The 24,214-nt window shown below is 38.2% G+C and overlaps 1 protein-coding gene across 3 annotated transcripts in view; it reads left to right on the plus strand.

Annotated features, from left to right (window-relative positions):
* Positions 1-24,214, plus strand: part of CACNA2D1 (calcium voltage-gated channel auxiliary subunit alpha2delta 1) — a 505,032-nt gene that overhangs the window by 255,586 nt on the left and 225,232 nt on the right. For all 3 annotated transcript variants that reach the window (XM_060107477.1, XM_060107475.1, XM_060107476.1), the window contains one exon: positions 18,729-18,788. In XM_060107477.1, coding sequence (XP_059963460.1) covers positions 18,729-18,788 — 60 coding nt within the window. The remainder of the gene's footprint in view (positions 1-18,728; positions 18,789-24,214) is intronic.

A 24,214-nucleotide genomic window follows, 5' to 3' on the forward strand; every position in this document is an offset into this window, starting at 1 on the left:
AATTGTGAGTAGTGGGCTTATAAGAGCTAAGCAAGTTTAACCCACTTGGTATCCTGTATACAAGAAAGAAGGGAAGGAAGAAGGGGAGGAATGAAGGAGAGAACCGTAGAGACCATAAATTAAGGCAGATTCAGGCAGTGTGTTTCAATAATATATTTCAAAGAAAAAAATTGTAAGAGAAGGTAATTTTAGACCGTGGCTAAAGATACAGATATATTGTGCATAAAGAAGATGTGGCACATATATACAAGGGAATATTTAGACTTCTGAATCGTCTCCAGTGTGTCTGATTTACAAGGTTTGTTTTTTCAAAAAGAGGGCTTTAGGACAAATAGTTTGTTCTCATTTTATTTCCCACAGCTTCAAGAGCTTGCTGTTAAGGTCATAGCATTGTTCTGCTTGAACAATTCTATGCATTTATATTTTAGAACAGTGCTTCTCAAACTTTAGTTCATATTAGAATCACAGGAAGGTCTTGTTAAAACATAGATTGGGGCTTCTCTGGTGGCGCAGTGGTTGAGAGTCCGCCTGCTGATTCAGGGGACACGGGTTCGTGCCCCGGTCCGGGAAGATCCCACATGCCGCGGAGCGGCTGGGCCCGTGAGCCATGGCTGCTGAGCCTGCGCGTCCGGAGCCTGTGCTCCGCAACGGGAGAGGCCACAACAGTGAGAGGCCCGTGTACCGCAAAAAACAAAACAAAACAAAACAAAACAAAAAAACCCCATAGATTGATAGGACCCACCCCCAAAGCTTCAATTCGGTAGGTCTGGGATGGGATCTAAGAATATGGGTGTCTAAACTCTTCCCAGGTGATGCTGCCCCTGCTGGTCTAGACACACCTTGAGAAGGGTGCAAATGCACGCTCAGGAAAGAACTGAAGACAAAATCAAGATTACATCAGTTATTTGATGGTGAAAGTTTGAAGATATGGACCAGTGAACATTTTTATGGAAGCAGCCTCAACCAGATATGGTATATCAAGTAGTGGGAAGGATCTGAGATCTTACCCTTCGTGCAAGCTAACAAGCTAGCCAACCGCCATTTCACTGGTTCAGGAGCCTCCCTGAGTTGGACACAATGGATTTATATGTCCCCACACAGGAGGCAGCATGGGCTTTGTGTTCCCATGGGTAACTTCTGACATTCAAGTCTAGGGCGCCATACTGAGTACCCCAGGTGGACAGTGCCTATGTCATGAGCTTGTGTCACAGCTGAGGAACACTGAACCCTGAACTTGGGAAACCCCACTCTTTTAAAGGGTGCCTACCAGCAAGCCTGCCTAAATTTTACCCCACAGGATTATTTTTATTTTCCTAAGCAACAAATAAATCTGTCCTCTGCCCTGCAGGGAGACACTCTCTGTCTTCCAAGGCTGTTTGCTACACAAACATTCTTGAGAAAATAATCCAGAGCAGAGGCTGTCCCTGCCTCTGTTCACATGCAGTGCGGAAACATGAGAGGCCCATGGAGAATTGTCTCCCAAATGGTGATTGGTTGTAGGATTAATTCAGAGGGAAGAGTGATGACATAATTAAAATCATTGAAGAATCAGAATGGAGGAACTATGGTTCAGGCAGCCAACATGGACCTGGGTGGCCATTGTGGATGTGGTTTCTTGGATTTCTGAACCTGCATTGGTATTCGACATTTAAGGAAAAAGGCAACTGATTATATCAATAGATTAGTTCTAGAATCCCAGAGTGAAATTACATGGATTAGTCTGGATCCCTGTCACATTCATAGCCAAATTCTACTAAATTTTAAGGATCAGGTGGTGATGAATTAATCCAGCAATTTTTAAGAATTAGGTAGTGATGTATTGATTCAGGAGTATGCTTGTCATGTGGGAACAAGTTTTCTGGCCTCTCAAAGTATCACGATAATGAATGGTGATAATGCAAGTGAACCTAGTTATAAATCTTGATACAACTGAGATAAAACCTTGACAGGGTTTGGAAATGATTACTTATACATTTTTACACACAGCAATTGAGCGTCAGCTCTCTGCCACACATTGTGCGAATTACTGGATGTGTACAGACATGAAAGAACTGTGTCCTGTGCCTAATGAACCCGCATTTAGTAGTTTATTGAAAGTGTGTGTGAGAGAGAGAAAGGAGAGGGAAAAGGAAATGAAGGAGCAGGAAGGAAGAGAAAAAAAAAGAAAAGATGGAGAGAGATAAATTACATGATGGGAGTCAGGATAGTGTAAGGATAGGGCACTAGTGGGTTATTTTTGTTTCCATCTATCAAATTGTGCTTCTATTTTGAACGGTGTTTTTCAAAGAGTAATTAAATCCATATGTCTAATATAGCTAAAAATGTTACCCTCTAGAGGAGTGTTTTCAAAGTTTAGTCCATGGAAAAGGTGTATTATATTAATCATGTAGATTTCTGGGTATGATACCAAGTATAGAATCAGAATCTTTGGATGGTTGTGGGGTTGAGTGGGTTTGTATGTGGTCCAGGTGATTTGAACAGGCTTATCTGGTGATTCTTCTCAGGTGTCCAACTGTAGAGCTGATGTAGAAATTATATTCAGTTCAACAGTCTTTTATTTTAGTGTTGGTGCTGTAGAGCAAAGAAAAAGGTAGTGATAATTGTGAGTTGTGTATTAATTTACTTTCACTACTGACAAGAGGAGTTTTGTTGTTCTTACCAGATGACATCTCCTTTACCTGGCTTATGTATTCCAAGAGTCTGCCAATTTATTTGGAGCTAATTTCATCTCTGAATATTAGACTTGAAGCTTTGTGGTTAATTTCAAAAGCATTTCCTGAATATGGCAGATCCAGGCTGAAATCTGTACAACAAGATCCAGACGCCATGTTCCAAAAGATTTAATTTTCACTGGGCCACAAATAGGAGAATAAATGATGACTGGCTTGATTTCAGCAACTTTTATTTATATGTTTTGCATATATTATATGCCTTTAAATCTTACACTAGAAAGAAAAATAGTATTCATATTATAAAATTTTTATTTCATATAACCTGGAATGAAATCAATTGTAGGAAAATGATAGGCCATCTAAAAGAAATAATCTGTAACCTTACATTGTACCTTATGAGTACAGTGTAAGATTTGTATATGATTTGCTTAATATAGTCAAAAATTGATGTTTTGCTATTAATCTTGATAATCTTCTACTTATGTCATGGTTCCAGTATGTACAGAAATGTTAAAATATTTGAGTAGACATAAATAACAAGATTACATACTTTATTTCTACTTGGTCAGTCTACAAATAATTTTAACCAAAATATGTATTAAAAGTTATATGTTATGTGGTCTTTTCTGTTTCACTTGAGAAGCAATGCTCAAAAAGACAAACTCCTTTTTTTTAACCCCTCCATAAACTCAAGTAGATGAACTGATGCTAAGTTATTTTACCGGGTTTGGTAGAATTCCTCAAGTCATTGGAATATATTTTTCTAAATTAAAATTGGATTTTATTTTTTAAAAAAACACGTTTTCTTTATCTTGGAATCAATTTGGGACTACCCTGCTAGAAAAATGAAAATGATTTGAAAAAAAGAAAGAAAATAATTATAATTGTGTGCTCATGTTTCATGTCATTAAAAGCAGAAAGTCTGCAAAAGTATGCTTTAGGCAAGCATAAGTAAAACATAAAAACAGAATTTAGTCATCTGTGTAAGAGTGGGCTTGCTAAGCCATAGAACCATATTGAAAGGGGATTGTCATGTCTTTGGATAAGTTGCCTTGCTTAAGTGTTGATTTAGCATCTTTCAAACTGCATGAGTAGCGCCTATGAGAACAGAATGATGGTCTCTTGATGGAGAGATGGAATAGGTAGGACTATGTTTACAAATAAGGCCTGTTCTGTGTTCTGACGATAAGGATGCAGTAAATGCATAGGCTCTTGGTGCTGAAAAGGGCGCTTAGAGATGGTTCCAGCTCTGCTTCCCTGAGGGTTCTTCCCTCCTCCATGCATTATCTTTACTTTCCAAAACCACCAGCAAACCATTTCTCGAAACTCATTGACATTAACCAAATCTCTTTTCCAATCTAAACCATCACTTGCAAGGGTGATAGGTTTCACTTTAGACAAATCATTCCCCCCATGAAGCCGGTGGAGTTTCTCTTCAGTATTCAACCTGCATGCAGCCTATTAGAAAGAAGAATCAACAACATCAGTATCAGAAAACGTTCACATAATGAAAAAAAATGCATGCCACACAATGCCAGAGGATACAGACAAATTCATTTATAGTGATTGCTGTGGGTAGGGAAATTGGTCAAGGGATGAATAAGGTGAACTTCAAGGTTATTTGTAATATTTTATTTTTCACATTAAAAGTTATAAAACCAATTTTAATTAAAGATAAAAATGAATTCTGTGTGATGAATTCCAGATTGTTTGTTTCTATACTTTTCAGTGCTTTTAATCTCCTCCCAAACCAAACAAATAAAAAGACCTAAGGCTAAAACTTGTCATTGGCTAGCAGTACTCATTCTTTTTAGAATCCTTCCTGTTCTTTATTTTTGAGACATTGCCATTCTTGATAAAAGCAATATTTTAAAAAATTTATTCACCATGTCACTGATTCCACTGTAACTAAACTAAAACTAACAAATGTATATTGTAACCATTAAGAAAGCATCTGTCATGGGGCTTCCTGGTGGCGCAGTGGTTGAGAGTCCGCCTGCCAATGCAGGGGACACGGGTTCGTGCCCCGGTCTGGGAAAATCCCACATGCCGCGGAGCGGCTGGGCCCGTGAGCCATGGCCGCTGAGCCTGTGCTCCGCAACGGGAGAGGCCACAACAGTGAGAGGCCTGCGTACTGCAAAAAAAAAAAAAAAAAAAAAAAAAAAAGAAAAAAAAAGAAACCATCTGTCAAACACTGATCCTATGATGTTAAGTGTGTGTGTGAGTGTATGTTATATAGGATATGATATATGGTATATGAATGTGTGGCAGTTCCCTTTAGAAGCAGGAATGGAGTCCTGTAGTTTTTCCTAAACACTTCTATGTAGCAAGTGCTAAGTAAATGTCTGTTGAATAAGAGGAAATGCACACTGTACTTCTTATCCTCCCAGTCAGGATGTATACTGACCTAGCGATCACAGTCATCAAGTGTCAAAACGTGCCAAAGGTAAAACTCGTCCTAGTTAGCCTATTCAATTTTTATAACTTTTCTCAAATCCCAGTTTCCAGCCTGGCTTCTTTAGCCAATAGATCTTTTTCAAAGTACCAATAAAGTTCCTTTATAAAAACGTTTTAAACAATACATAAGTATAGCAGGTGTGATTTTTTAAAAAGTATAAAGCAATTTCTCTACACGTGAAGATTTTTATACTAAACTCCTTGTTCACTAGGATATACCAAGTTGTTAGAAGGCTTTGGTAGAATTCTGCTGGGTATATATATTTATATGAATTTAAAGAAACATTGTTTATATGTTGTTTTATGTGAATTTAAGTGAACATTTTGCATTGTTTCCCATTATTTGGTGAAAGTTATTAGAAAGAAAAGAGGGGCTTCCCTGGTGGCGCAGTGGTTGAGAGTCCGCCTGCCGATGCAGGGGACCAGGGTTCGTGCCCCGGTCCAGGAAGATCCCACATGCCACGGAGTGGCTGGGCCCGTGAGCCATGGCCGCTGAGCCTGCACCTCCGGAGCCTGTGCACCGCAACGGGAGAGGCCACAGCAGTGAGAGGCCCGCGTACCGCAAAAAAAAAAAAAAAAAAAAAAAAGAGTATTTTTACTTTTTAGATGGAACATTATACTAAATATTCATGGAGTTATGATGTTATCTTTTCTATTGAGGTCTTCAAGCTTTCTATCACCTTAAGAAATGCAAAAGAAATGTCACACCTCAATTTTTTTTTTTTTTTTTTTTAGTATTTCAGGAAATAAGATGAGAAAGCAGAACATAACGATCACCTCTCCTTTCTCATTTTATTTGTAGTAAAAATAAAATGAAATAAACTGAAGAACTCATTTTATTGACTACTGTATTAAACTGCTATATTCCCTAAATTGCATTTGCTTTTGGCCCACCCTATAGTTCCATAGATAAGAGCTTTCTTGCAGAGCAAAATACAGTGAAAACTTAGGGGTCATTACGATGTTTTCATTCATTTCACTCACTTATGTACATATTGAAGTGGTCATCAGTGATTACAGTTCTAACATTCTGTCCTAGGTATTTGTAAGATTCAAATGGAAGTAAAACTTTGAGTTTATAATATGCTAGATATTGAGCATACCAATAGAAAATAGATCAAGTAAATATTATTGTTAAATGCTGAAAAATGTTAAGTCCATTGCAGCACCAAAATTTTACCCCAGATCTGATTCAAAAGCTCATGCTTATTTTAACTATAGCTCCAAAATTATTAATGGCACCTGTACACTTTTCTTCAGAACACAGAAGTCTGTTCTTTCCCGTAAGTTTGCTATTTTCAATAGATATTGTTAGACCATTCAAATGATTATCCTGATTCTTTTGATATGTTAAGAACATTTGATGAAGATAAGGAAAACCTGTCAACAGAGACATAATATAATAATTTGTTCATCTTTATTGGGTGTTAACTATTTGAACATTAATCATATACACACACATATTTTACTGGTAAGTCTGTTGTGGATAACTATTACCTGCTTATTAGAATGAAAAATCTTGGCATACACTAGCCAAAGAAATCATTTTGAATTAGAGATGTTTCTTTGAATGATATTTCAATTCTTGATATTATTAATATAAGTACCAACATTGTTGGAGTCTAACGGAACTGTCATATGATCCCTGAAGATTTACTTTCAAAACTAGCAAAAGAAAATTCTTTGTAATGAAATGTTTCAGAGAACTTTATCTTTCATCTGCAATAAACATACAGTCTAGGAAGCAAGTTATTTACAGGTTTAGAAAATACTCTTATTTCCAAGAAAAAAATACATTTAAGTATTGTTCAGGAGAATGATAGAATTATTTCTTTTTATACTGTACAGTTATACTGCTTTTATTAAACTTTCATATCACTTGCCAGATGCAATGCTAGTGGAAGAGATAAAGATACGACAAAAAGGTGAAGGTTGAGAATGAATAGGCCTTCAACAAGGGAGCTGATCTTTCTCTGATCTGATAAAACATCTCCCATTATCTATTTCTTTCTTTTTTCTTTTTATTTTTTTCCTTGCAGATCACTGTATATCAAGAGCTTTTTCTCTCATTAGCAGCATTCTCTCAGGACCTGAGGGCAAGACTTATGTAAAGATAGTTTCCAAATTGATATACGACATGTTGTGCTGTTTTTAGAATTTGCCTTGAGAAAATTCTAAAAATTACTGGGAAATTTTCCATTAATCTGAAATAGCTTTCTACCAGTGTTTTTTATTTTGATACTACTATGTCTTCATGTATTCTATGAATGCCAAGTGATGTTAACACTTTGATGGGTTTAGTGGGAACTAAAGATTGGTCTTGTGGAATAAGAATAAGCTTTGGAGTCGGAAGGCTTATGTTCAAGTCCATTTTGTTAAACTTGTGAGTCCTTAAAACTCTTTAAAATGATTTTTTATTTTAAATGCTCAAACCAGTAGGTAGGTAGGGATGTACATATTATTATTACCTTTATGACATTGTATATATACTTATCATTTCATACCCAAAGGATTTGCATATATACAAGTACTGTTTCATTTACAATAAAGCCGTATAATGAAACTTTCTCACTAACCTTAATATGAGCAGAATTTTCAATTTTCTCTTGTAGGTATTTATGCTGAGCTGGGTTTTTTTGTTTCTATCTGGTTCTCCGTCTGGTTTTAATGTTTGATACTATATTAAACTGTACTATGAATTAAATGAGAAAAGATACATTTTCTTCTTCTGAAGTAGGTTATTGCTATGGGTCTATATATATATATATATATATATATATATATATATAGCTAACTATGGAAACAGGGATGTCCTACTGAGCAAATATTCACATTTTATTAGGTAGGAATTTTATCAGTCTTAACACAATTTGCCTGTGGAATTTAATGGTAGGTCATTGGCTTTAAAAATCAAATGTCACTTGACTAGAATAGAAGTTAATTAGGGACTTGCAGTGTCCAGAAGACATGTCAGTTTTGTATGAGTCATGACTAGCTGGTCTTTTGCCACAAGAAAAAGCACCATCAGCAACTATTTGTATCACTCCCCAAGGTAGGCTAAGTCTCTAAAGTTCTGTATTTTGCTTTGTCGTGAAATCTGCTAGATTAAAAAAAAATTATTAATTTCTTCATGAGAAAAGAAGATAATAGTAGTGCATTTTCATGATTATGTATCCCTAGATTTCCAAGCTGGGGATATAATATTTAGCAACTTTCCAGCTCTAAACTAACCTTTTAAAATACATTTTCTTTCTTATACATAACTACAGGTCTTTAGATTTCTAAAACTATCTCAGAATCTTGCAATAAATATCATTTAGTTGATAAAATTAGTGTTTATATATATTAGAAATAAAGATGATTTGGACTCTTCTCGCCCTGAGAGAATTGTCTGATAGTTTGTGACCATTGTTCATCCCTCTTTAACTTTTTTTTTCTAGAAGTAATTAACTGTGATGATTACTGTCACTCTGGCTTATTAAACATGGATTAAGTTCATATTATAAGCCATGTGATTCTGCGTCAGATCATTAAGTTATACCTTCTTCTCCTCTCCAGAGTAGAGAACAGCATGGTTGAGTTAGGGCTGGTGTCTTGCAACCACGTATGGCCTTGTGGGTGAATGCTCCCCAATGTGTTTTGTTTGTTGGGGTGGCAGCCTCCTTCTGTGTGTCTCGTGAGGAAAACATGTTAATATCCCTCTTCAAGACATTTTAGAGTTCTAATATTTCTTTTTTTTTTTCCATTTTTTTTATTAGTTTCTGCTTTATAACAAAGTGAATCAGTCATACATATACATCTGTTCCCACATCCCCTCCCTCATGCATCTCCCTCCCTCCCACCCTCCCTATCCCTCCCCTCCAGGCAGTCACAAAGCACCGAGCTGATCTCCCTGTGCTCTGCGGCTGCTTCCCACTGTCTATCTAGCCTACGTTTGGTAGTGTATATATGTCCATGCCTCTCTTTCGCTTTGTCACAGCTTACCCTTCCCCCTCCCCATATCCTCAAGTCCATTCTCAAGTAGGTCTGTGTCTTTATTCCCGTTTTACCCCTAGGTTCTTCATGACATTTTTTTTTCTTATATTCCATATATATGTGTTAGCATACGGTATTTGTCTTTCTCTTTCTGACTTACTTCACTCTGTATGACAGACTCTAGGTCTATCCACCTCATTACAAATAGCTCAGTTTCGTTTCTTTTTATGGCTGAGTAATATTCCATTGTATATATGTGCCACATCTTCTTTATCCATTCATCCGATGATGGACACTTAGGTTGTTTCCAGCTCCGGGCTATTGTGAATAGAGCTGCAATGAACATTTTGGTACATGTCTCTTTTTGAATTATGGTTTTCTCAGGGTATATGCCTAGTAGTGGGATTGCTGGATCATATGGTAGTTCTATTTTTAGTTTTTTAAGGAACCTCCATACTGTTCTCCATAGTGGCTGTACCAATTCACATTCCCACCAGCAGTGCAAGAGTGTTCCCTTTTCTCCACACCCTCTCCAGCATTTATTGTTTCTAGATTTCTTGATGATGGCCATTCTGACTGGTGTGAGATGATATCTCATTGTAGTTTTGATTTGCATTTCTCTAATGATTAATGATGTTGAGCATTCTTTCATGTGTTTGTTGGCAGTCTGTATATCTTCTTTGGAGAAATGCCTATTTAAGTCTTCTGCCCATTTTTGGATTGGGTTGTTTGTTTTTTTGCTATTGAGCTGCATGAGCTGTTTATAAATTTTGGAGATTAATCCTTTGTCAGTTGCTTCATTTGCAAATATTTTCTCCCATTCTGAGGGTTGTCTTTTGGTCTTGTTTATGGTTTCCTTTGCTGTGCAAAAGCTTTTCAGTTTCATTAGGTCCCATTTGTTTATCTTTGTTTTTATTTCCATTTCTCTAGGAGGTGGGTCCAAAAGGATCTTGCTGTGATTTATGTCATAGAGTGTTCTACCTATGTTTTCCTCTAAGAGTTTGATAGTTTCTGGCCTTACATTTAAGTCTTTAATCCATTTTGAGCTTATTTTTGTGTATGGTGTTAGGGAATGATCGAATCTCATACTTTTACATGTCCCTGTCCAGTTTTCCCAGCACCACTTATTGAAGAGGCTGTCCTTTCTCCACTGTACATTCCTGCCTCCTTTATCAAAGATAAGTTGGCCATATGTGCGTGGGTTTATCTCTGGGCTTTCTATCCTGATCCACTGATCTATCTTTCTGTTTTTATGCCAGTACCACACTGTCTTAATTACTGTAGCTTTGTAGTATAGTCTGAAGTCAGGGAGCCTGATTCCTCCAGCTCCTTTTTTTGTTCTCAAGATTGCTTTGGCTATTCGGGGTCTTTTGTTTTTCCAAACAAATTTTGAAATTTTTTGTTCTAGTTCTGTGAAAAATGCCAGTGGTAGTTTGATAGGGATTGCATTGAATCTGTAGATTGCTTTGGGTAGTAGAGTCATTTTCACAATATTGATTCTTCCAATCCAGGAGCATGGTATATCTCTCCATCTGTTTGTATCATCTTTAATTTCTTTCATCAGTGTCTTATAATTTTCTGCATACAGGTCTTTTGTCTCCTTAGGTAGGTTTATTCCTAGATATTTTATTCTTTTTGTTGCAATGGTAAATGGGAGTGTTTTCTTGATTTCATTTTCAGATTTTTCATCATTAGTGTACAGGAATGCCAGAGATTTCTGTACATTAATTTTGTAACCTGCTACTTTACCAAATTCATTGATTAGCTCTAGTAGTTTTTCGGTAGCATCTTTAGGATTCTCTATGTATAGTATCATGTCATCTGCAAACAATGACAGCTTTACTTCTTCTTTTCCAATTTGGATTCCTTTTATTTCCTTTTCTTCTCTGATTGCTGTGGCTAAAACTTCCAAAACTAGGTTGAATAAGAGTGGTGAGAGTGGGCAACCTTGTCTTGTTCCTGATCTTAGTGGAAATGGTTTCAGTTTTTCACCATTGAGGACAATGTTGGCTGTGGGTTTGTCATATATGGCCTTTATTATGTTGAGGAAAGTTCCTTCTATGCCTACTTTCTGCAGGGTTTTTATCATAAATGGGTGTTGAATTTTGTCGAAAGCTTTCTCTGCATCTATTGAGATGATCATATGGTTTTTCTCCTTCAACTTGTTAATATGGTGTATCACATTGATTGATTTGCGTATATTGAAGAATCCTTGCATTCCTGGGATAAACCCCACTTGCTCATGGTGTATGATCCTTTTAATGTGCTGTTGGATTCTGTTTGCTAGTATTTTGTTGAGGATTTTTGCATCTATGTTCATCAGTGATATTGGCCTGTAGTTTTCTTTCTTTGTGACATCCTTGCCTGGTTTTGGTATCAAGGTGATGGTGGCCTCGTAGAATGAGTTTGGGAGTGTTCCTTCCTCTGAAATTGTTTGGAAGAGTTTGAGAAGGATGGGTGTTAGCTCTTCTCTAAATGTTTGATAGAATTCGCCTGTGAAGCCATCTGGTCCTGGGCTTTTGTTTGATGGAAGATTTTTAATCACAGTTTCAATTTCAGTGCTTGTGATTGGTCTATTCATATTTTCTATTTCTTCCTGAGTCAGTCTTGGCAGGTTGTGCATTTCTAAGAATTTGTCCATTTCTTCCAGGTTGTCCATTTTATTGGCATAGAGTTGCTTGTAGTAATCTCTCGTGATCTTTTGTATTTCTGCAGTGTCAGTTGTTACTTCTCCTTTTTCATTTCTAATTCTATTGATTTGAGTCTTCTCCCTTCTTTTCTTGATGAGTCTGGCTAATGGTTTGTCAATTTTGTTTATCTTCTCAAAGAACCAGCTTTTAGTTTGGTTGATCTTTGCTATCGTTTCCTTCATTTCTTTTTCATTTATTTCTGATCTGATCTTTATGATTTCTTTCCTTCTGCTAGCTTTGGGAGTTTTTTGTTCTTCTTTCTCTAATTGCTTTAGGTGCAGGGTCAGGTTGTTTACTCGAAATGTTTCCTGTTTCTTAAGGTGGGATTGTATTGCTATAAACTTCCCCCTTAGAACTGCTTTTGCTGCATCCCATAGGTTTTGGGTTGTCGTGTCTCCATTGTCATTTGTTTCTAGGTATTTTTTAATTTCCTCTTTGATTTCTTCAGTGATCACTTCGTTATTGAGTAGTGTATTGTTTAGCCTCCATGTGTTTGTATTTTTTACAGATCTTTTCCTGTAATTGATGTCTAGTCTCATAGCATTGTGGTCGGAAAAGATATTTGATACAATTTCAATTTTCTTAAATTTACCAAGGCTTGATTTGTGACCCAAGATATGATCTATCCTGGAGAATGTTCCATGAGCACTTGAGAAAAATGTGTATTCTGTTGTTTTTGGATGAAATGTCCTATAAATATCAACTAAGTCCATCTTGTTTAATGTATCATTTAAAGCTTGTGTTTCCTTATTTATTTTCATTTTGGACGATCTGTCCATTGGTGAAAGTGGGGTGTTAAAGTCCCCTACTATGATTGTGTTACTGTCGATTTCCCCTTTTATGGCTGTTAGTATTTGCCTTATGTATTGAGGTGCTCCTATGTTGGGTGCATAAATATTTACAATTGTTATATCTTCTTCTTGGATCGATCCCTTGATCATTATGTAGTGTCCTTCTTTGTCTCTTCTAATAGTCTTTATTTTAAAGTCTATTTTGTCTGATATAAGAATTGCTACTCCAGCTTTCTTTTGATTTCCATTTGCATGGAATATCTTTTTCCATCCCCTTACTTTCAATCTGTATGTGTCTTTAGGTCTGAAGTGGGTCTCTTGTAGACAGCATATATATGGGTCTTGTTTTTGTATCCATTCAGCCACTCTGTGTCTTTTGGTGGGAGCATTTAGTCCATTTACATTTAAGGTAATTATTGATATGTATGTTCCTATTCCCATTTCCTTAATTGCTTTGGGTTCGTTATTGTAGGTATATTCCTTCTGTTGTGTTTCTTGCCTAGAGAAGTTCCTTTAGCATTTGTTGTAAAGCTGGTTTGGTGGTGCTGAACTCTCTCAGCTTTTGCTTGTCTGTAAAGGTTTTAATTTCTCCATCAAATCTGAATGAGATCCTTGCTGGGTAGAGTAATCTTGGCTGCAGGTTTCTCTCCTTCATCACTTTAATTATGTCCTGCCACTCCCTTCTGGCTTGTAGAGTTTCTGCTGAGAGATCAGCTGTTAACCTGATGGGGATTCCCTTGTGTGTTATTTGTTGTTTTTCCCTTGCTGCTTTTAATATGATTTCTTTGTGTTTAATTTGTGACAGTTTGATTAATATGTGTCTTGGTGTATTTCTCCTTGGATTTATTCTGTATGGGACTCTCTGTGCCTCCTGGACTTGATTAACTATTTCCTTTCCCATATTGGGGAAGTTTTCAACTATAATCTCTTCAAATATTTTCTCAGTCCCTTTCTTTTTCTCTTCTTCTTCTGGAACCCCTATAATTCGAATGTTGGTGCGTTTAATGTTGTCCCAGAGGTCTCTGAGACTGTCCTCTGTTCTTTTCAATCTTTTTTCTTTATTTTGCTCTGCATCAGTTATTTCCACTATTTTATCTTCCACCTCACTTATCCGTTCTTCTGCCTCAGTTATTCTGCTATTGATCCCATCTAGAGTATTTTTTATTTCATGTATTGTGTTTTTAATCAATGCTTGATTCATCTTTAGTTCTTCTAGGTCCTTGTTAACTGTTTCTTGCATTTTGTCTATTCTATTTCCAAGATTTTGGATCATCTTTACCATCATTATTCTGAATTCTTTTTCAGGTAGACTGCCTATTACCTCTTCATTTGTTAGGTCTGGTGGGTTTTTATCTTGCTCCTTCACCTGCTGTGTGTTTTTCTGTCTTCTCATTTTGCTTATGTTACTGTGTTTGGGGTCTCCTTTTTGCAGGCTGCAGATTCGTAGTTCCCGTTGTTTTTCGTGTCTGACCCCAGTGGCTAAGGTTGTTTCAGTAGGTTGTATAGACTTCCTGGTGGGGGGGACTAATGCCTGTGTTCTGCTGGTTGAGGCTCGATCTTGTCTTTCTGGTGGACAGGTCCACGTCTGGTGGTGTGTTTTGGGGTGCCTATGGCCTTATTATGTTTTTAGGTAGCTTCTCTGCTAATGGGTGGGGTTGTGTTCCTGCCTTGCTAGTTGCTTGGCATAGGGTGACCAGCAGTGTAGCTTGCTGGTCGTTGACTGAAGCTGGGTGCTGGTGTTGAGATGGAGATCTCTGGGAGATTTTCGCTGCTTGATATTATGTGGAGCTGGGAGGTCTCTTGTGGACCCGTGTCCTGAAGTTGGCTCTCCCACTTCAGAGGCACAGCACTGGCTCCTGGCTGCAGCACCAAGAGCCTTTCATCCACCCAGCTCAGAATAACAGGGAGAAAAAGCAGAAAGAAAGAATTAGTAGAAGAGAGAAAGAGAGAGGGAAAGAAAGGAAGAAGGGAAGAAAGGAAGGAAGGAAGGAAGAAAGAAAGAAAGGAGGGAGGGAGTGAGGAAGGATGGAAAGAAAGAAGGAAAGAAAGGAGGGAGGGAGGGGGCAATGAAAGCAAAAGGAAGAGTGAATGGAAGAAGGGAGGGAGGGAGGGAGGAAGGGAAGAAAGAAAGAAAGACAGGAGGGTGGGAGGGAGGAAGGAAAGAAGAAGGGTGGGAGGGAGGGAGGAAAGAAAAAGAAAGAAGGAAAGGAAGAGCGGAGGGAGGGAGGGAGGAAGGGAAGGTAGGAAAAAAAGAAAGAGCAGGTAAAGTAAAATAGAATAAAGTATGAAATATAGTAGCGTTATTAGAATTAGAAAGTAATTATTGAAAAAAAAAAAAAAAACGGACCGATAGAACCCTGGGACATATGGTGGAAGCAAAGCTATACAGAGAGAATCTTACACAGAAGATTACACATACACATTCACAAAAAGAGAGCAGGGGGAAAAATCAAAAATCTTGCTCTCCAAGCCCACCTCCTCAATTTGGGATAATTCGTTGTAAAAAGAGGAAAAGGGCAAGAAGTCTGAAATCTTGCTCTCTAAGTCCACCTCCTTACTTTGGAATAATTCGTTGTAAAAAGAGGAAAAGGGGGGAAAGTCTTAAATCTTGTCCTCAAAGTCCACTTCCTCAATTTGGGATGATTCGCTGTCCATTCATGCACTCCACAGACGCAGGGCACATCAAATGGACCGTGGAGCTTTAATCCGCTGCCTCCGAGGCTGCACAGAGAGATTTCCCTGACTCTGCTCTCACAGCTCCCGGGTCTCAGCCTTGGACCTGGCCCCGCCTCTGTGCGTAGGTCGCCGGAGGGCGTCCGTTCTTCGCTCAGACAGGACGGGTTTAAAGGAGCCGCTGATTCGGGGGCTCTGGCTCACTCATGCAGAGGGGAGGGAGGGGCGCGCAGTGTGGGGCGGGCCTGCGGCGGCAGAGGCCGGCGTGACGTTGCAGCAGCCCGTGGCGCTCCGTGCGCTTTCCCGGGAAAGCCGTCCCCGGGTCTCGGGACCCCGGCAGTGGCGGGGTGCACAGGTACCCCGGAAGGCGGGGCGGACAGTGACCCGCGCTCGCACACAGGCCCCGCGGCTGCGGCGGCGGCGGGCGGCGGCAGGCGGCGGCGGTGGCGGGCGGCGGGGGGAGGCGGCGGCAGCGGGCCTCGGCGGCGGCGGTGGCGGGCGGCGGTAGGCGGCGGCGGTGGCGGGCCGCGGGGGCGGCGGCGGGCCGCGGCGGCTGTGGCGGCGGTGGCGGGCCGCGGGGGCGGCGGCGGCGGCGGGCCGCGGCGGCGGCGGCGGCGGGCGGCGGGCGGCGGCGGGCGGTGGGCGGCGGCGGGCCGCGGCGGCGGCGGGCGGCGGCGGCCCACGCCCGTCTCCGAGGTCCACGCCTTACCCGCGGCTCGCGCCTGTCTCCGGCGCTTCCCTAAGCAGCCCTTTTAATGCCCTCTCCTCGCACACCAGGAAACGAAAGTGAAAGTGAAAAAAGACTCTTGCCTCTTCAGCAACTCCAGACCCTTTCCCCGGACTCCCTCCGGGCTAGCCGTGGTGCACTAACCCCTTCAGGCTCTCTTCCTGCCGCCAGCCCCAGTCCTCTCCCTGCGCTCCGACTGAAAGCCGATACCCAAGCCTCAGCTCCCAGTCCCGCCCGCCACGGCGGCCGAGCAGACAAGCCTCTCGGGCTGGTGTGTGCCTGAGGGCACCGATCCTCTGTGCCGGAATCTCTCCGCTTTGCCCTCCACACCCCTGTTGCTGTGCTCTCCTCCGCTACTCCGAAGCTTTCCCCCTCCGCCACCTGCAGTCTCCGCCCGCGAAGGGGCTTGCAGTGTGTAGAAACCTTCCCTCCTTCACGGCTCCCTCCCACTGGTGCAGGTCCCGTCCCTATCCTATTGTCTCTGTTTATTCTTTTTTTCTTTTGCCCTACCCAGGTATGTGGGGAGTTTCTTGCCTTTTAGGGGGTCTGAGGTCTTCTGTCGGCGTTCAGTAGGTGTTCTGTAGGAGTTGTTCCACGTGTAGATGAATTTCTGATGTATCTGTGGGGAGGAAGGTGATCTCCGCGTCTTACTCTTCCGCCATCTTCCTCCGGCCCCCCTAATATTTCTTAATCTAAAAAAATATTTACCTTATTTATATTTTACCCAGTATTTTGTTTAAATTCACAAAGTGCTTACTTTTATTATTGGCCCCCATACATATGAACAATTTAGTTGTTCTTATGTGGCCTGTTAAAAATGAGGGAAGACTTATATTCTGAATTTTGTCAAGAATATGCCTTTGTGTTCATTCTCTCATTCTGTCTTTTCTTTTTCTATCTACCCTACTAAAGTTTTCCTATAAAGAAATGGCTTCCATTTCCATTTGTTTTGCCATTTTATTCACTTTCTTGCAACATTTTTCACACGGAATTTGAGTTTCCAAAAATATTGTGATAAATATTACTGAGATGTATACATGTTTCCCTTGGTTTTTCTCTGTTTAGGTTTTTGACCTTGTAGGGATAGAGAACCTTTTCTGGGTTACTCTCCCTGGTACAGTATCTTACATTTACTAGCTTCTTTTATGTTCCCTTGCTGTCTAGTAGTTGATAAACTGAAACCATTGTCATTTAAGCACACTGGAGAATTTTTCCTTTAAATTAATTTAGCTTAGGGATTCTTAACTTGAGATTTCCCACTAGGCAGTATTTTTTTAGTCATTGGTAATACCTGTGTAAGAGTTTAGAAAAATGATTATAATATTAAATAAGAGGGAATAAAAGCCAATACACTATTATAAAACTAGTCGAAAGGGATGTTTCCATTCCCCAGTGTGGGCTAGACTTCCACATCAAGAGCACACACTGAAGTATAGTTCATAGTGAAAGATCAAAAACGTGAATCAACAAACTACTATGAGATTATACTTTTCTAAACCCTAACCTGATCATTTCTATCTCCTAATAAATGAGTTTAATACATTAATTATATTTACTGATATACTTGTCCCATTTTGCCTGTCTCCTAGCTGTGTGGGGGGCAGGCTACAGGTGAACTCAGTACTCAAAGGGACACAATTTACAAATGGAATCTTAATTGTCCTTCATAGTTAGATAGCTGACATGTATATTTGCTTACTGTCTGCCAGGCACTGTTCTAAGCACTTTATATATAGTATCTCATTTAATCCTTTCAACAACCCATGAGGCAGATCTTGACATTATTCCTATTAGAAAAGGGGAGGAGAGACTTAACTTTTCCGAAGTTTGCACAGCTAGTATGCAGCAGGGTTGATATTTAAACTCAGGCAGTCAGGTTTCAAATCTGTTCTTAATCACTAAATGTTACTGTGTCTTGTGAAAGTTTAGCACACCGAGAACATGATAATAACACTGGAAAGTACAAAGAGAAAACTCTAAAAACTATTAGACAAGGGGGGAAAAAAAGAATTTATCCACAGAAAGTCATTAGCAGGCTGACAATAGGCATTTCATCTCCAGCTGAACCTAACGAAATAATATTTTTAAAGTGCTAAAGGAAAATAGGTCAGGCTAGAATTCTCTAATGGCTTTGGCATATAAGAGTGAAGGGGAAATAAAGCCTTTTCAGATGTGTGGATTATGATTGTTTGTTACTCATGGGTATTTGAATAAACTCTTAAGAATGTACTTTAGCAAGGAGAAAACTATTACATTTTTGTGGCTTTTGGTAAAAAACTAAAAATGCTACTAGGAAGGTGCCTATACAGCACTTAGCACATATTTATTGATTCTCATTGTTATTTCCTTTCCAGTTATATAGAAATATATGCTGTAAAGGTATTTATGAAAAGCAAGATTCTACTAAGATTAATATAGTGATCAAAGCTTTAAAAAAAAAAACAAATGAAATGTTAGTCATTGATAGAAAGCACTCGAAGTGGACACTACTGCCAGTGATGGCAGATGTAGTCAACTTAACGGTATTCAAGAATACTATGCTATTTATATTACTGAAGAGTAAATACATATGTATCAACTTTAGTAAATTAAAGTATTAAATGATTTAGAATTTATAAATCACGAATAAGGAATCTTTTCTTTTTTATGGGTCTTAATAATTGATTTGAAAACCCAAGCACTGTATAACAATTATGTGTTCATATGGTCATTTGAATTCTAAGATTTCTTGTTTTCTTTCCAGCGCCTGGCTTTGGAAGCCGAGAAAGTTCAAGCAGCCCACCAGTGGAGGGAGGATTTTGCAGTAAGGACCCTTTTTAACCACTTGATTTAATAAGTACATCGATGTTTTGTGTTTGGATAATTATGATTGCATTAAAATTTTTTTTTTAGTGATGGACTCTTAAGGTATTATGGGACCAAAAACAGCTAGCTATACTTCGTTGCTTTAAAAAAATACCTTGAAATATTCTCATACTCAAAGGTATTTATAAAATTAATAACAGAAAAATAACATTAAATTATAGTATTTGAATAATCTTTGTAAGTATTACGAATATACTAGTTGAAAAACAAGTGAAAGAAGTGACATGCATATTGTAGTCACTTTGACGGTGGGCAATGCAATTAAAGTTAGAACAGATGCATTAAAGCCTCTTAAAATTTAATTTGCTCCACATTAATTAGAAGTTATCCTTCGTCTGCTCTGGCCTGCTTTTAGAAACGTCAGCTGATATTAACTTCTGCACGTATTTTTTTGATAAACTGCTTTTGTGCTCCAAGAGTCACTGGGCTAATTATACAAATTGCAGAAATTCTTCTTGTGATGAGTTCCTTCCCTCCTTCCTTCCTTCTTTCCTTCCTTCCTCCCTCCCTCCCTCCATCTCGTCTCTAGCTATCTGTTATATCTTCTTACATCCATGGTACACAATGAAGAAGCCTGATCTTAATAGTTAAAATACTTCTGTTACATATTTGAATTGTTTCATTTATAGTGAAAATATCTTTAGTTTCTTTTCTTTTTTTTAACATCTTTATTGGAGTATAATTGCTTTACAATGTTGTGTTTCTGCTGTATAGCAAAGTGAATCAGCTGTATGTATGCATATATCCCCATATCCCTTCCCTCTTGCGTCTCCCTCCCACCCTCTCTATCCCACCCCTCTAGGTGGTCACAAAGCACTGAGCTGATCTCCCTGTGCTATGCAGCTGCTTCCCACTAGCTATCTATTTTACATTTGGTAGTGTGTATATGTCCATGCCACTCTCTCACTTCGTCCCAGCTTACCCTTCCCCCACCCTGTATCCTCAAGTCTATTCTGTATGTCTGCATCTTTCTTCCTGTCCTGTCCCTAGGTTCTTCAGAACCATTTTTTTTTTAGATTCTATGTATATATCAGCATACAATATTTGTTTTTGTCTTTCTGACTTACTTCACTCTGTATGACAGACTCTAGGTCCACCCACCTCAATACAAATAACTCAATTTCCTTTCTTTTTATGTCTCAGTATTCTGTTGTATATATGTGCCACATTTTCTTTATCCATTCATCTGTTGATGGACACTTAGGTTGCTTCCATGTCCTGGCTATTGTAAATAGAGCTGCAATGAACATTGTGGTACATGACTCTTTTTGAATTATGGTTTTCTCAGGGTATATGCCCAGTAGTGGGATTGCTGGGTCATATGGTAGTTCTATTTGTAGTTTTTTAAGGAACCTCCATACTGTTCTCCATAGTGGCTGTATCAATTTACATTCCCACCAACAGTCCTTTAGTTTCTGATCAAAGAAAAATTCCATACAACTCATTTGGGGGATGTTAACCCCCCTCACCCCATTTAAAATACAATTAGAGTTTGAGTTAGAGCTTGATAATACTGTTCAGTTGTCTTTGAATGTTTTCCAAGACAGCAATCTCAGATTTGAAGGTAAGAAAGTTGTGGTTCAATAGAACACTAAACTGAGGTTTAGGAGTTGGCACTTTTACTTTGTGTTTATGTGATTTTATTGTCTATCAAAGGAAAATATAGAAAATGATACTTCATTCACTAATAATATAGGATAACAGTTGAATAGTATTTCATGCTTGATGATTTTGTTATTATTTATTTTTACTGTCTTTTCCACAAATTTATATTTCTTAAGCAATCTCTTAGTCTACTCAGTTGAGACTCTATTTGACTGTCAGTTTGATTCTTTCAATTGAATTGATCATATTGCTTGATTTGTTGGTATCATGTAGGTACTGGCTTAATCCACAATTGTTTGTTATAGGTACATTAAGAAAGATCAGTTTGTCATCCATAATATATAAAGAAAAAACCAGTGATTAAGTTAAAAACACAACCTTTCTGAGTATAGAGGACAAATTTTCAGCTCATCCAGTGAAGATTTTACAGTGCAGTTTGTTGCTGTTAGATGTAAAGAAAGTAAACCTGCATTTTTTTGTGTGTCTTGAATAGCCTCAAAACAGCCAAAGTAATTTATCCCAGTAAATATCCATTCAAGAACTAATAATTAGTGACATTTACTTTTCTTCTCCATCTTAGAGGTGGCATAGTACAAGCAGTGTAAAGGCATAATAGTTGTGAAGTTAGACGTTGTATTTTGCCCAGTCTTGGTATATAAATTGGCACTGTTTTAGTTTAAATCCTCAGTACTTCTGAGAATCCAAAAAATCATTAAGTTCATCAAATCAGATTGCATAGTATATAGATTCTATTGCTGTTTCAAAAAGCTTTTCTTGCATTAAGGGAATTTGGTAATATTTCATGTAGTCATTTATTGGTTGTATGTCTTTTCCAGCTTTCTAGGGAGAAATGATGTGTTAAAAGTAACTTTACAAATAGGAATGTAGTATATAAAGTTTCTGTTCCAGATATATTGGCTCATTAACACTGTTAACATTTTGGCAGTGATTTATTTTTCCTTACAAAAGTAATGGGTGACCACTGTAGATGGCACAGCAACTCTCAGTGTGTGCTAGCCATTACTCTATTTTACTGAATCCAAACCATCATCAATTGTAAGGCTAAGAAAGAAAAAAAGAAGCTAATTAAATTGTGATGCACCAACAATTTTAAGCAGTATTCATATTTGTCGGATGTCAAAATGTGTAAAAATTTACCTTGAAATGTAACTCCTTTTATCTGTTCTCTCAGTGCCTATATCCAAACAGAAGTACTGCTAGGAAAAGTCATGCAAGAGGACAAATCAGTTCCACAATGACACAGATACCATAACTAGATCTTCTATGGTTAAATAGAAAATAAATTGTTTACCCAGTAAATGTTAGGAGTTCTTAGCAAATAGTCATCACCGTGTGGGAGAATTCTTGAACAAATTCTGTTCTAAATTTCCCCTTAGATCACCTCACAATTTATTTAGGACTTGTGAATGTACTGATTGACATTAGAAGAGACTGTTAAAGGGAAAACAAATTAGTGAATTTTAGAGCCCTGTCAACTCATTTCCCCAGTACCCTTCCTGATGGACTATAAATGATGTTCACAGGACACATATCTGTCACAGTTTTCATGTTGACAATTGATATTTTCCCTAAAGTCTTTACAATAGCACTTCCCTTTGAAATACCGTAGGTGATAGTTGAGATAGTAGTGATTTTATATTTGAAGAATAGAACCTGAATGAAGATTGCTTTCAAATTCAAATAAGTAAATAGTGTAAAAATAAGAGACCCTTTTTCCCTTTTCCTTTTTTATTTTCTGATAAACTAGATGATGCTTCAATTCATATACATACAATAAGGTTAAACACATCCTTCAAGACCATAATAAAAATCAAATTCATGCATGGTTGGAAATTAGAAATCATCAACATTAAATGTCTCTTTATTTTGTGATTACCTACAAAACAATCAGAAATTTTGTCAATATCTTAACCAAACATTTTAAAATGTTTAATTTGAAGTTAAATGCTGCCATACTCCAAAAGATCCTTCTTTTAAACTTTATAAGCCTTTTATCTTTTAAGGCATTTAACTGTATGCATCAGTGCAATATTTCTTTAATGCCACCCTTTAATAATTTAACACTAGGATGATTTAGAAGGCAGAAATAATTTCCTAAAAGGTACATTAACATTTCAAAATGAAATATAATATGCCCATTCTTCCCTCTGGTATAAGTAGGGAAGTTTCATTAACATTACTTAGGCAAAATGTTGATTAACATTCTGTACTCTGTAGTGTAGAGAAATCTCAAGAACAACAACAAAAGGCAAAGCACTAAAATGCTGGCAACAAGAAAGGGCTCCTGTAATTCACACTCTCCCTCAGCTCCACTCAATTCCCAGTTGGATGTACAATTGAGGGAACAAAGGGCATACACTTTAAATGGATCAAGATTTATGCGGTCATGCATTTACAAATTCAAACCAATATTTGTAAATAAGCTGTGTCTACCAGCTGCCTTTCAGGTCTGCATGCAACTTACTGGCATTAAAGGGCACCTCTCATGTCACTTATGATGGACAAATAATTTTATTAAGGGCAGGTGGGAGAAGGAAAAAGGAGCTTGGAAAAGTAATTATTCTGCCTAAAATAATTGCTATTATTTCTACCTAACAGATCTTTTCCAGTTGCTTTTGAAATCTCTTTTGATTGCATTGCAATGGTTGGTTAACTAAAGCAATTTTGTTTCCAACTAAGCCTGCGATATTAATTGTATGTACACATGTATAAACATAAGGGGTGTCTAATTTGTATTTTAATAAGTAGGATCTTTATGCATGGCTTATTAGCATCAGCTTGTTATTGTGAATGCTGAGTACAGACAGTCTAGAAATTGGGCAGTAAATAAAACATTTAGGGAGCCCTTTTTAGCTCCAGCTTCACAGAGAAGCTAAATTAGATGGTGGGAATTTTTCTAGTGAAGTTGAATGTTATTGAGTGTTAATCAGGCTAATTTAGTTCTCCTAATTGAGTTTTAATTATATACATATATTTTTTAAAAATTACCTTACTCAAATCATATTTTGAAATGTTGCTTTAAAAGTTGTACTATGTAGGGGCTTCCCTGGTGGCGCAGTGGTTGAGAGTCCGCCTGCCGATGCAGGGGACACGGTTTCGTGCCCCGGTCCAGGAAGATCCCACATGCCACGGAGCGGCTGGGCCCGTGAGCCATGGCCGCTGAGCCTGCGCGTCCGGAGCCTGTGCTCCGCCACGGGAGAGGCCACAGGAGTGAGAGGCCTGCATACTGCAAACAAAACAAACAAATATATATATATATATGTTGTACTATGTAGAATTTTGTGTTTATATGAGTTAAATTAATAGGCACTGGCATTCTGTATTTTATTATTTCATCTATCCTAATCATTTCATGAAATAACATCACCTCTGTTGATTTCAGCACAAACAATTGTGACTATGGGAACTATGAAATCATACTGTATTTATTTTGGTTACAAAGTATAAAGAGAAACACTATTCTAAATTATAAATGTGCAGGTTCAGGATACAAAAGTGCTGGCTTTTTAGGAATAAAAAGTGGGGAGTACGTACAGACAATAGAATATTATTCGGGACTAAAAAGAAGTGATCTAACAAGCCATGAAAACACGTGGAGGAACCTAAAATGAATATTACTAAATTAAAGAAGCCCATCTGAAAAGTCTACATACTATATGATTCTAACTATGTGACAGTCTGGAAAAGGCAAAACTATTGCTAAGAAAAAAAAAAAAAAAAGACAATCAGCCCCAAATG

Source organism: Mesoplodon densirostris, chromosome 9 (assembly GCF_025265405.1).
Source record: "Mesoplodon densirostris isolate mMesDen1 chromosome 9, mMesDen1 primary haplotype, whole genome shotgun sequence".
Classification (NCBI taxonomy): domain Eukaryota; kingdom Metazoa; phylum Chordata; class Mammalia; order Artiodactyla; family Ziphiidae; genus Mesoplodon; species Mesoplodon densirostris.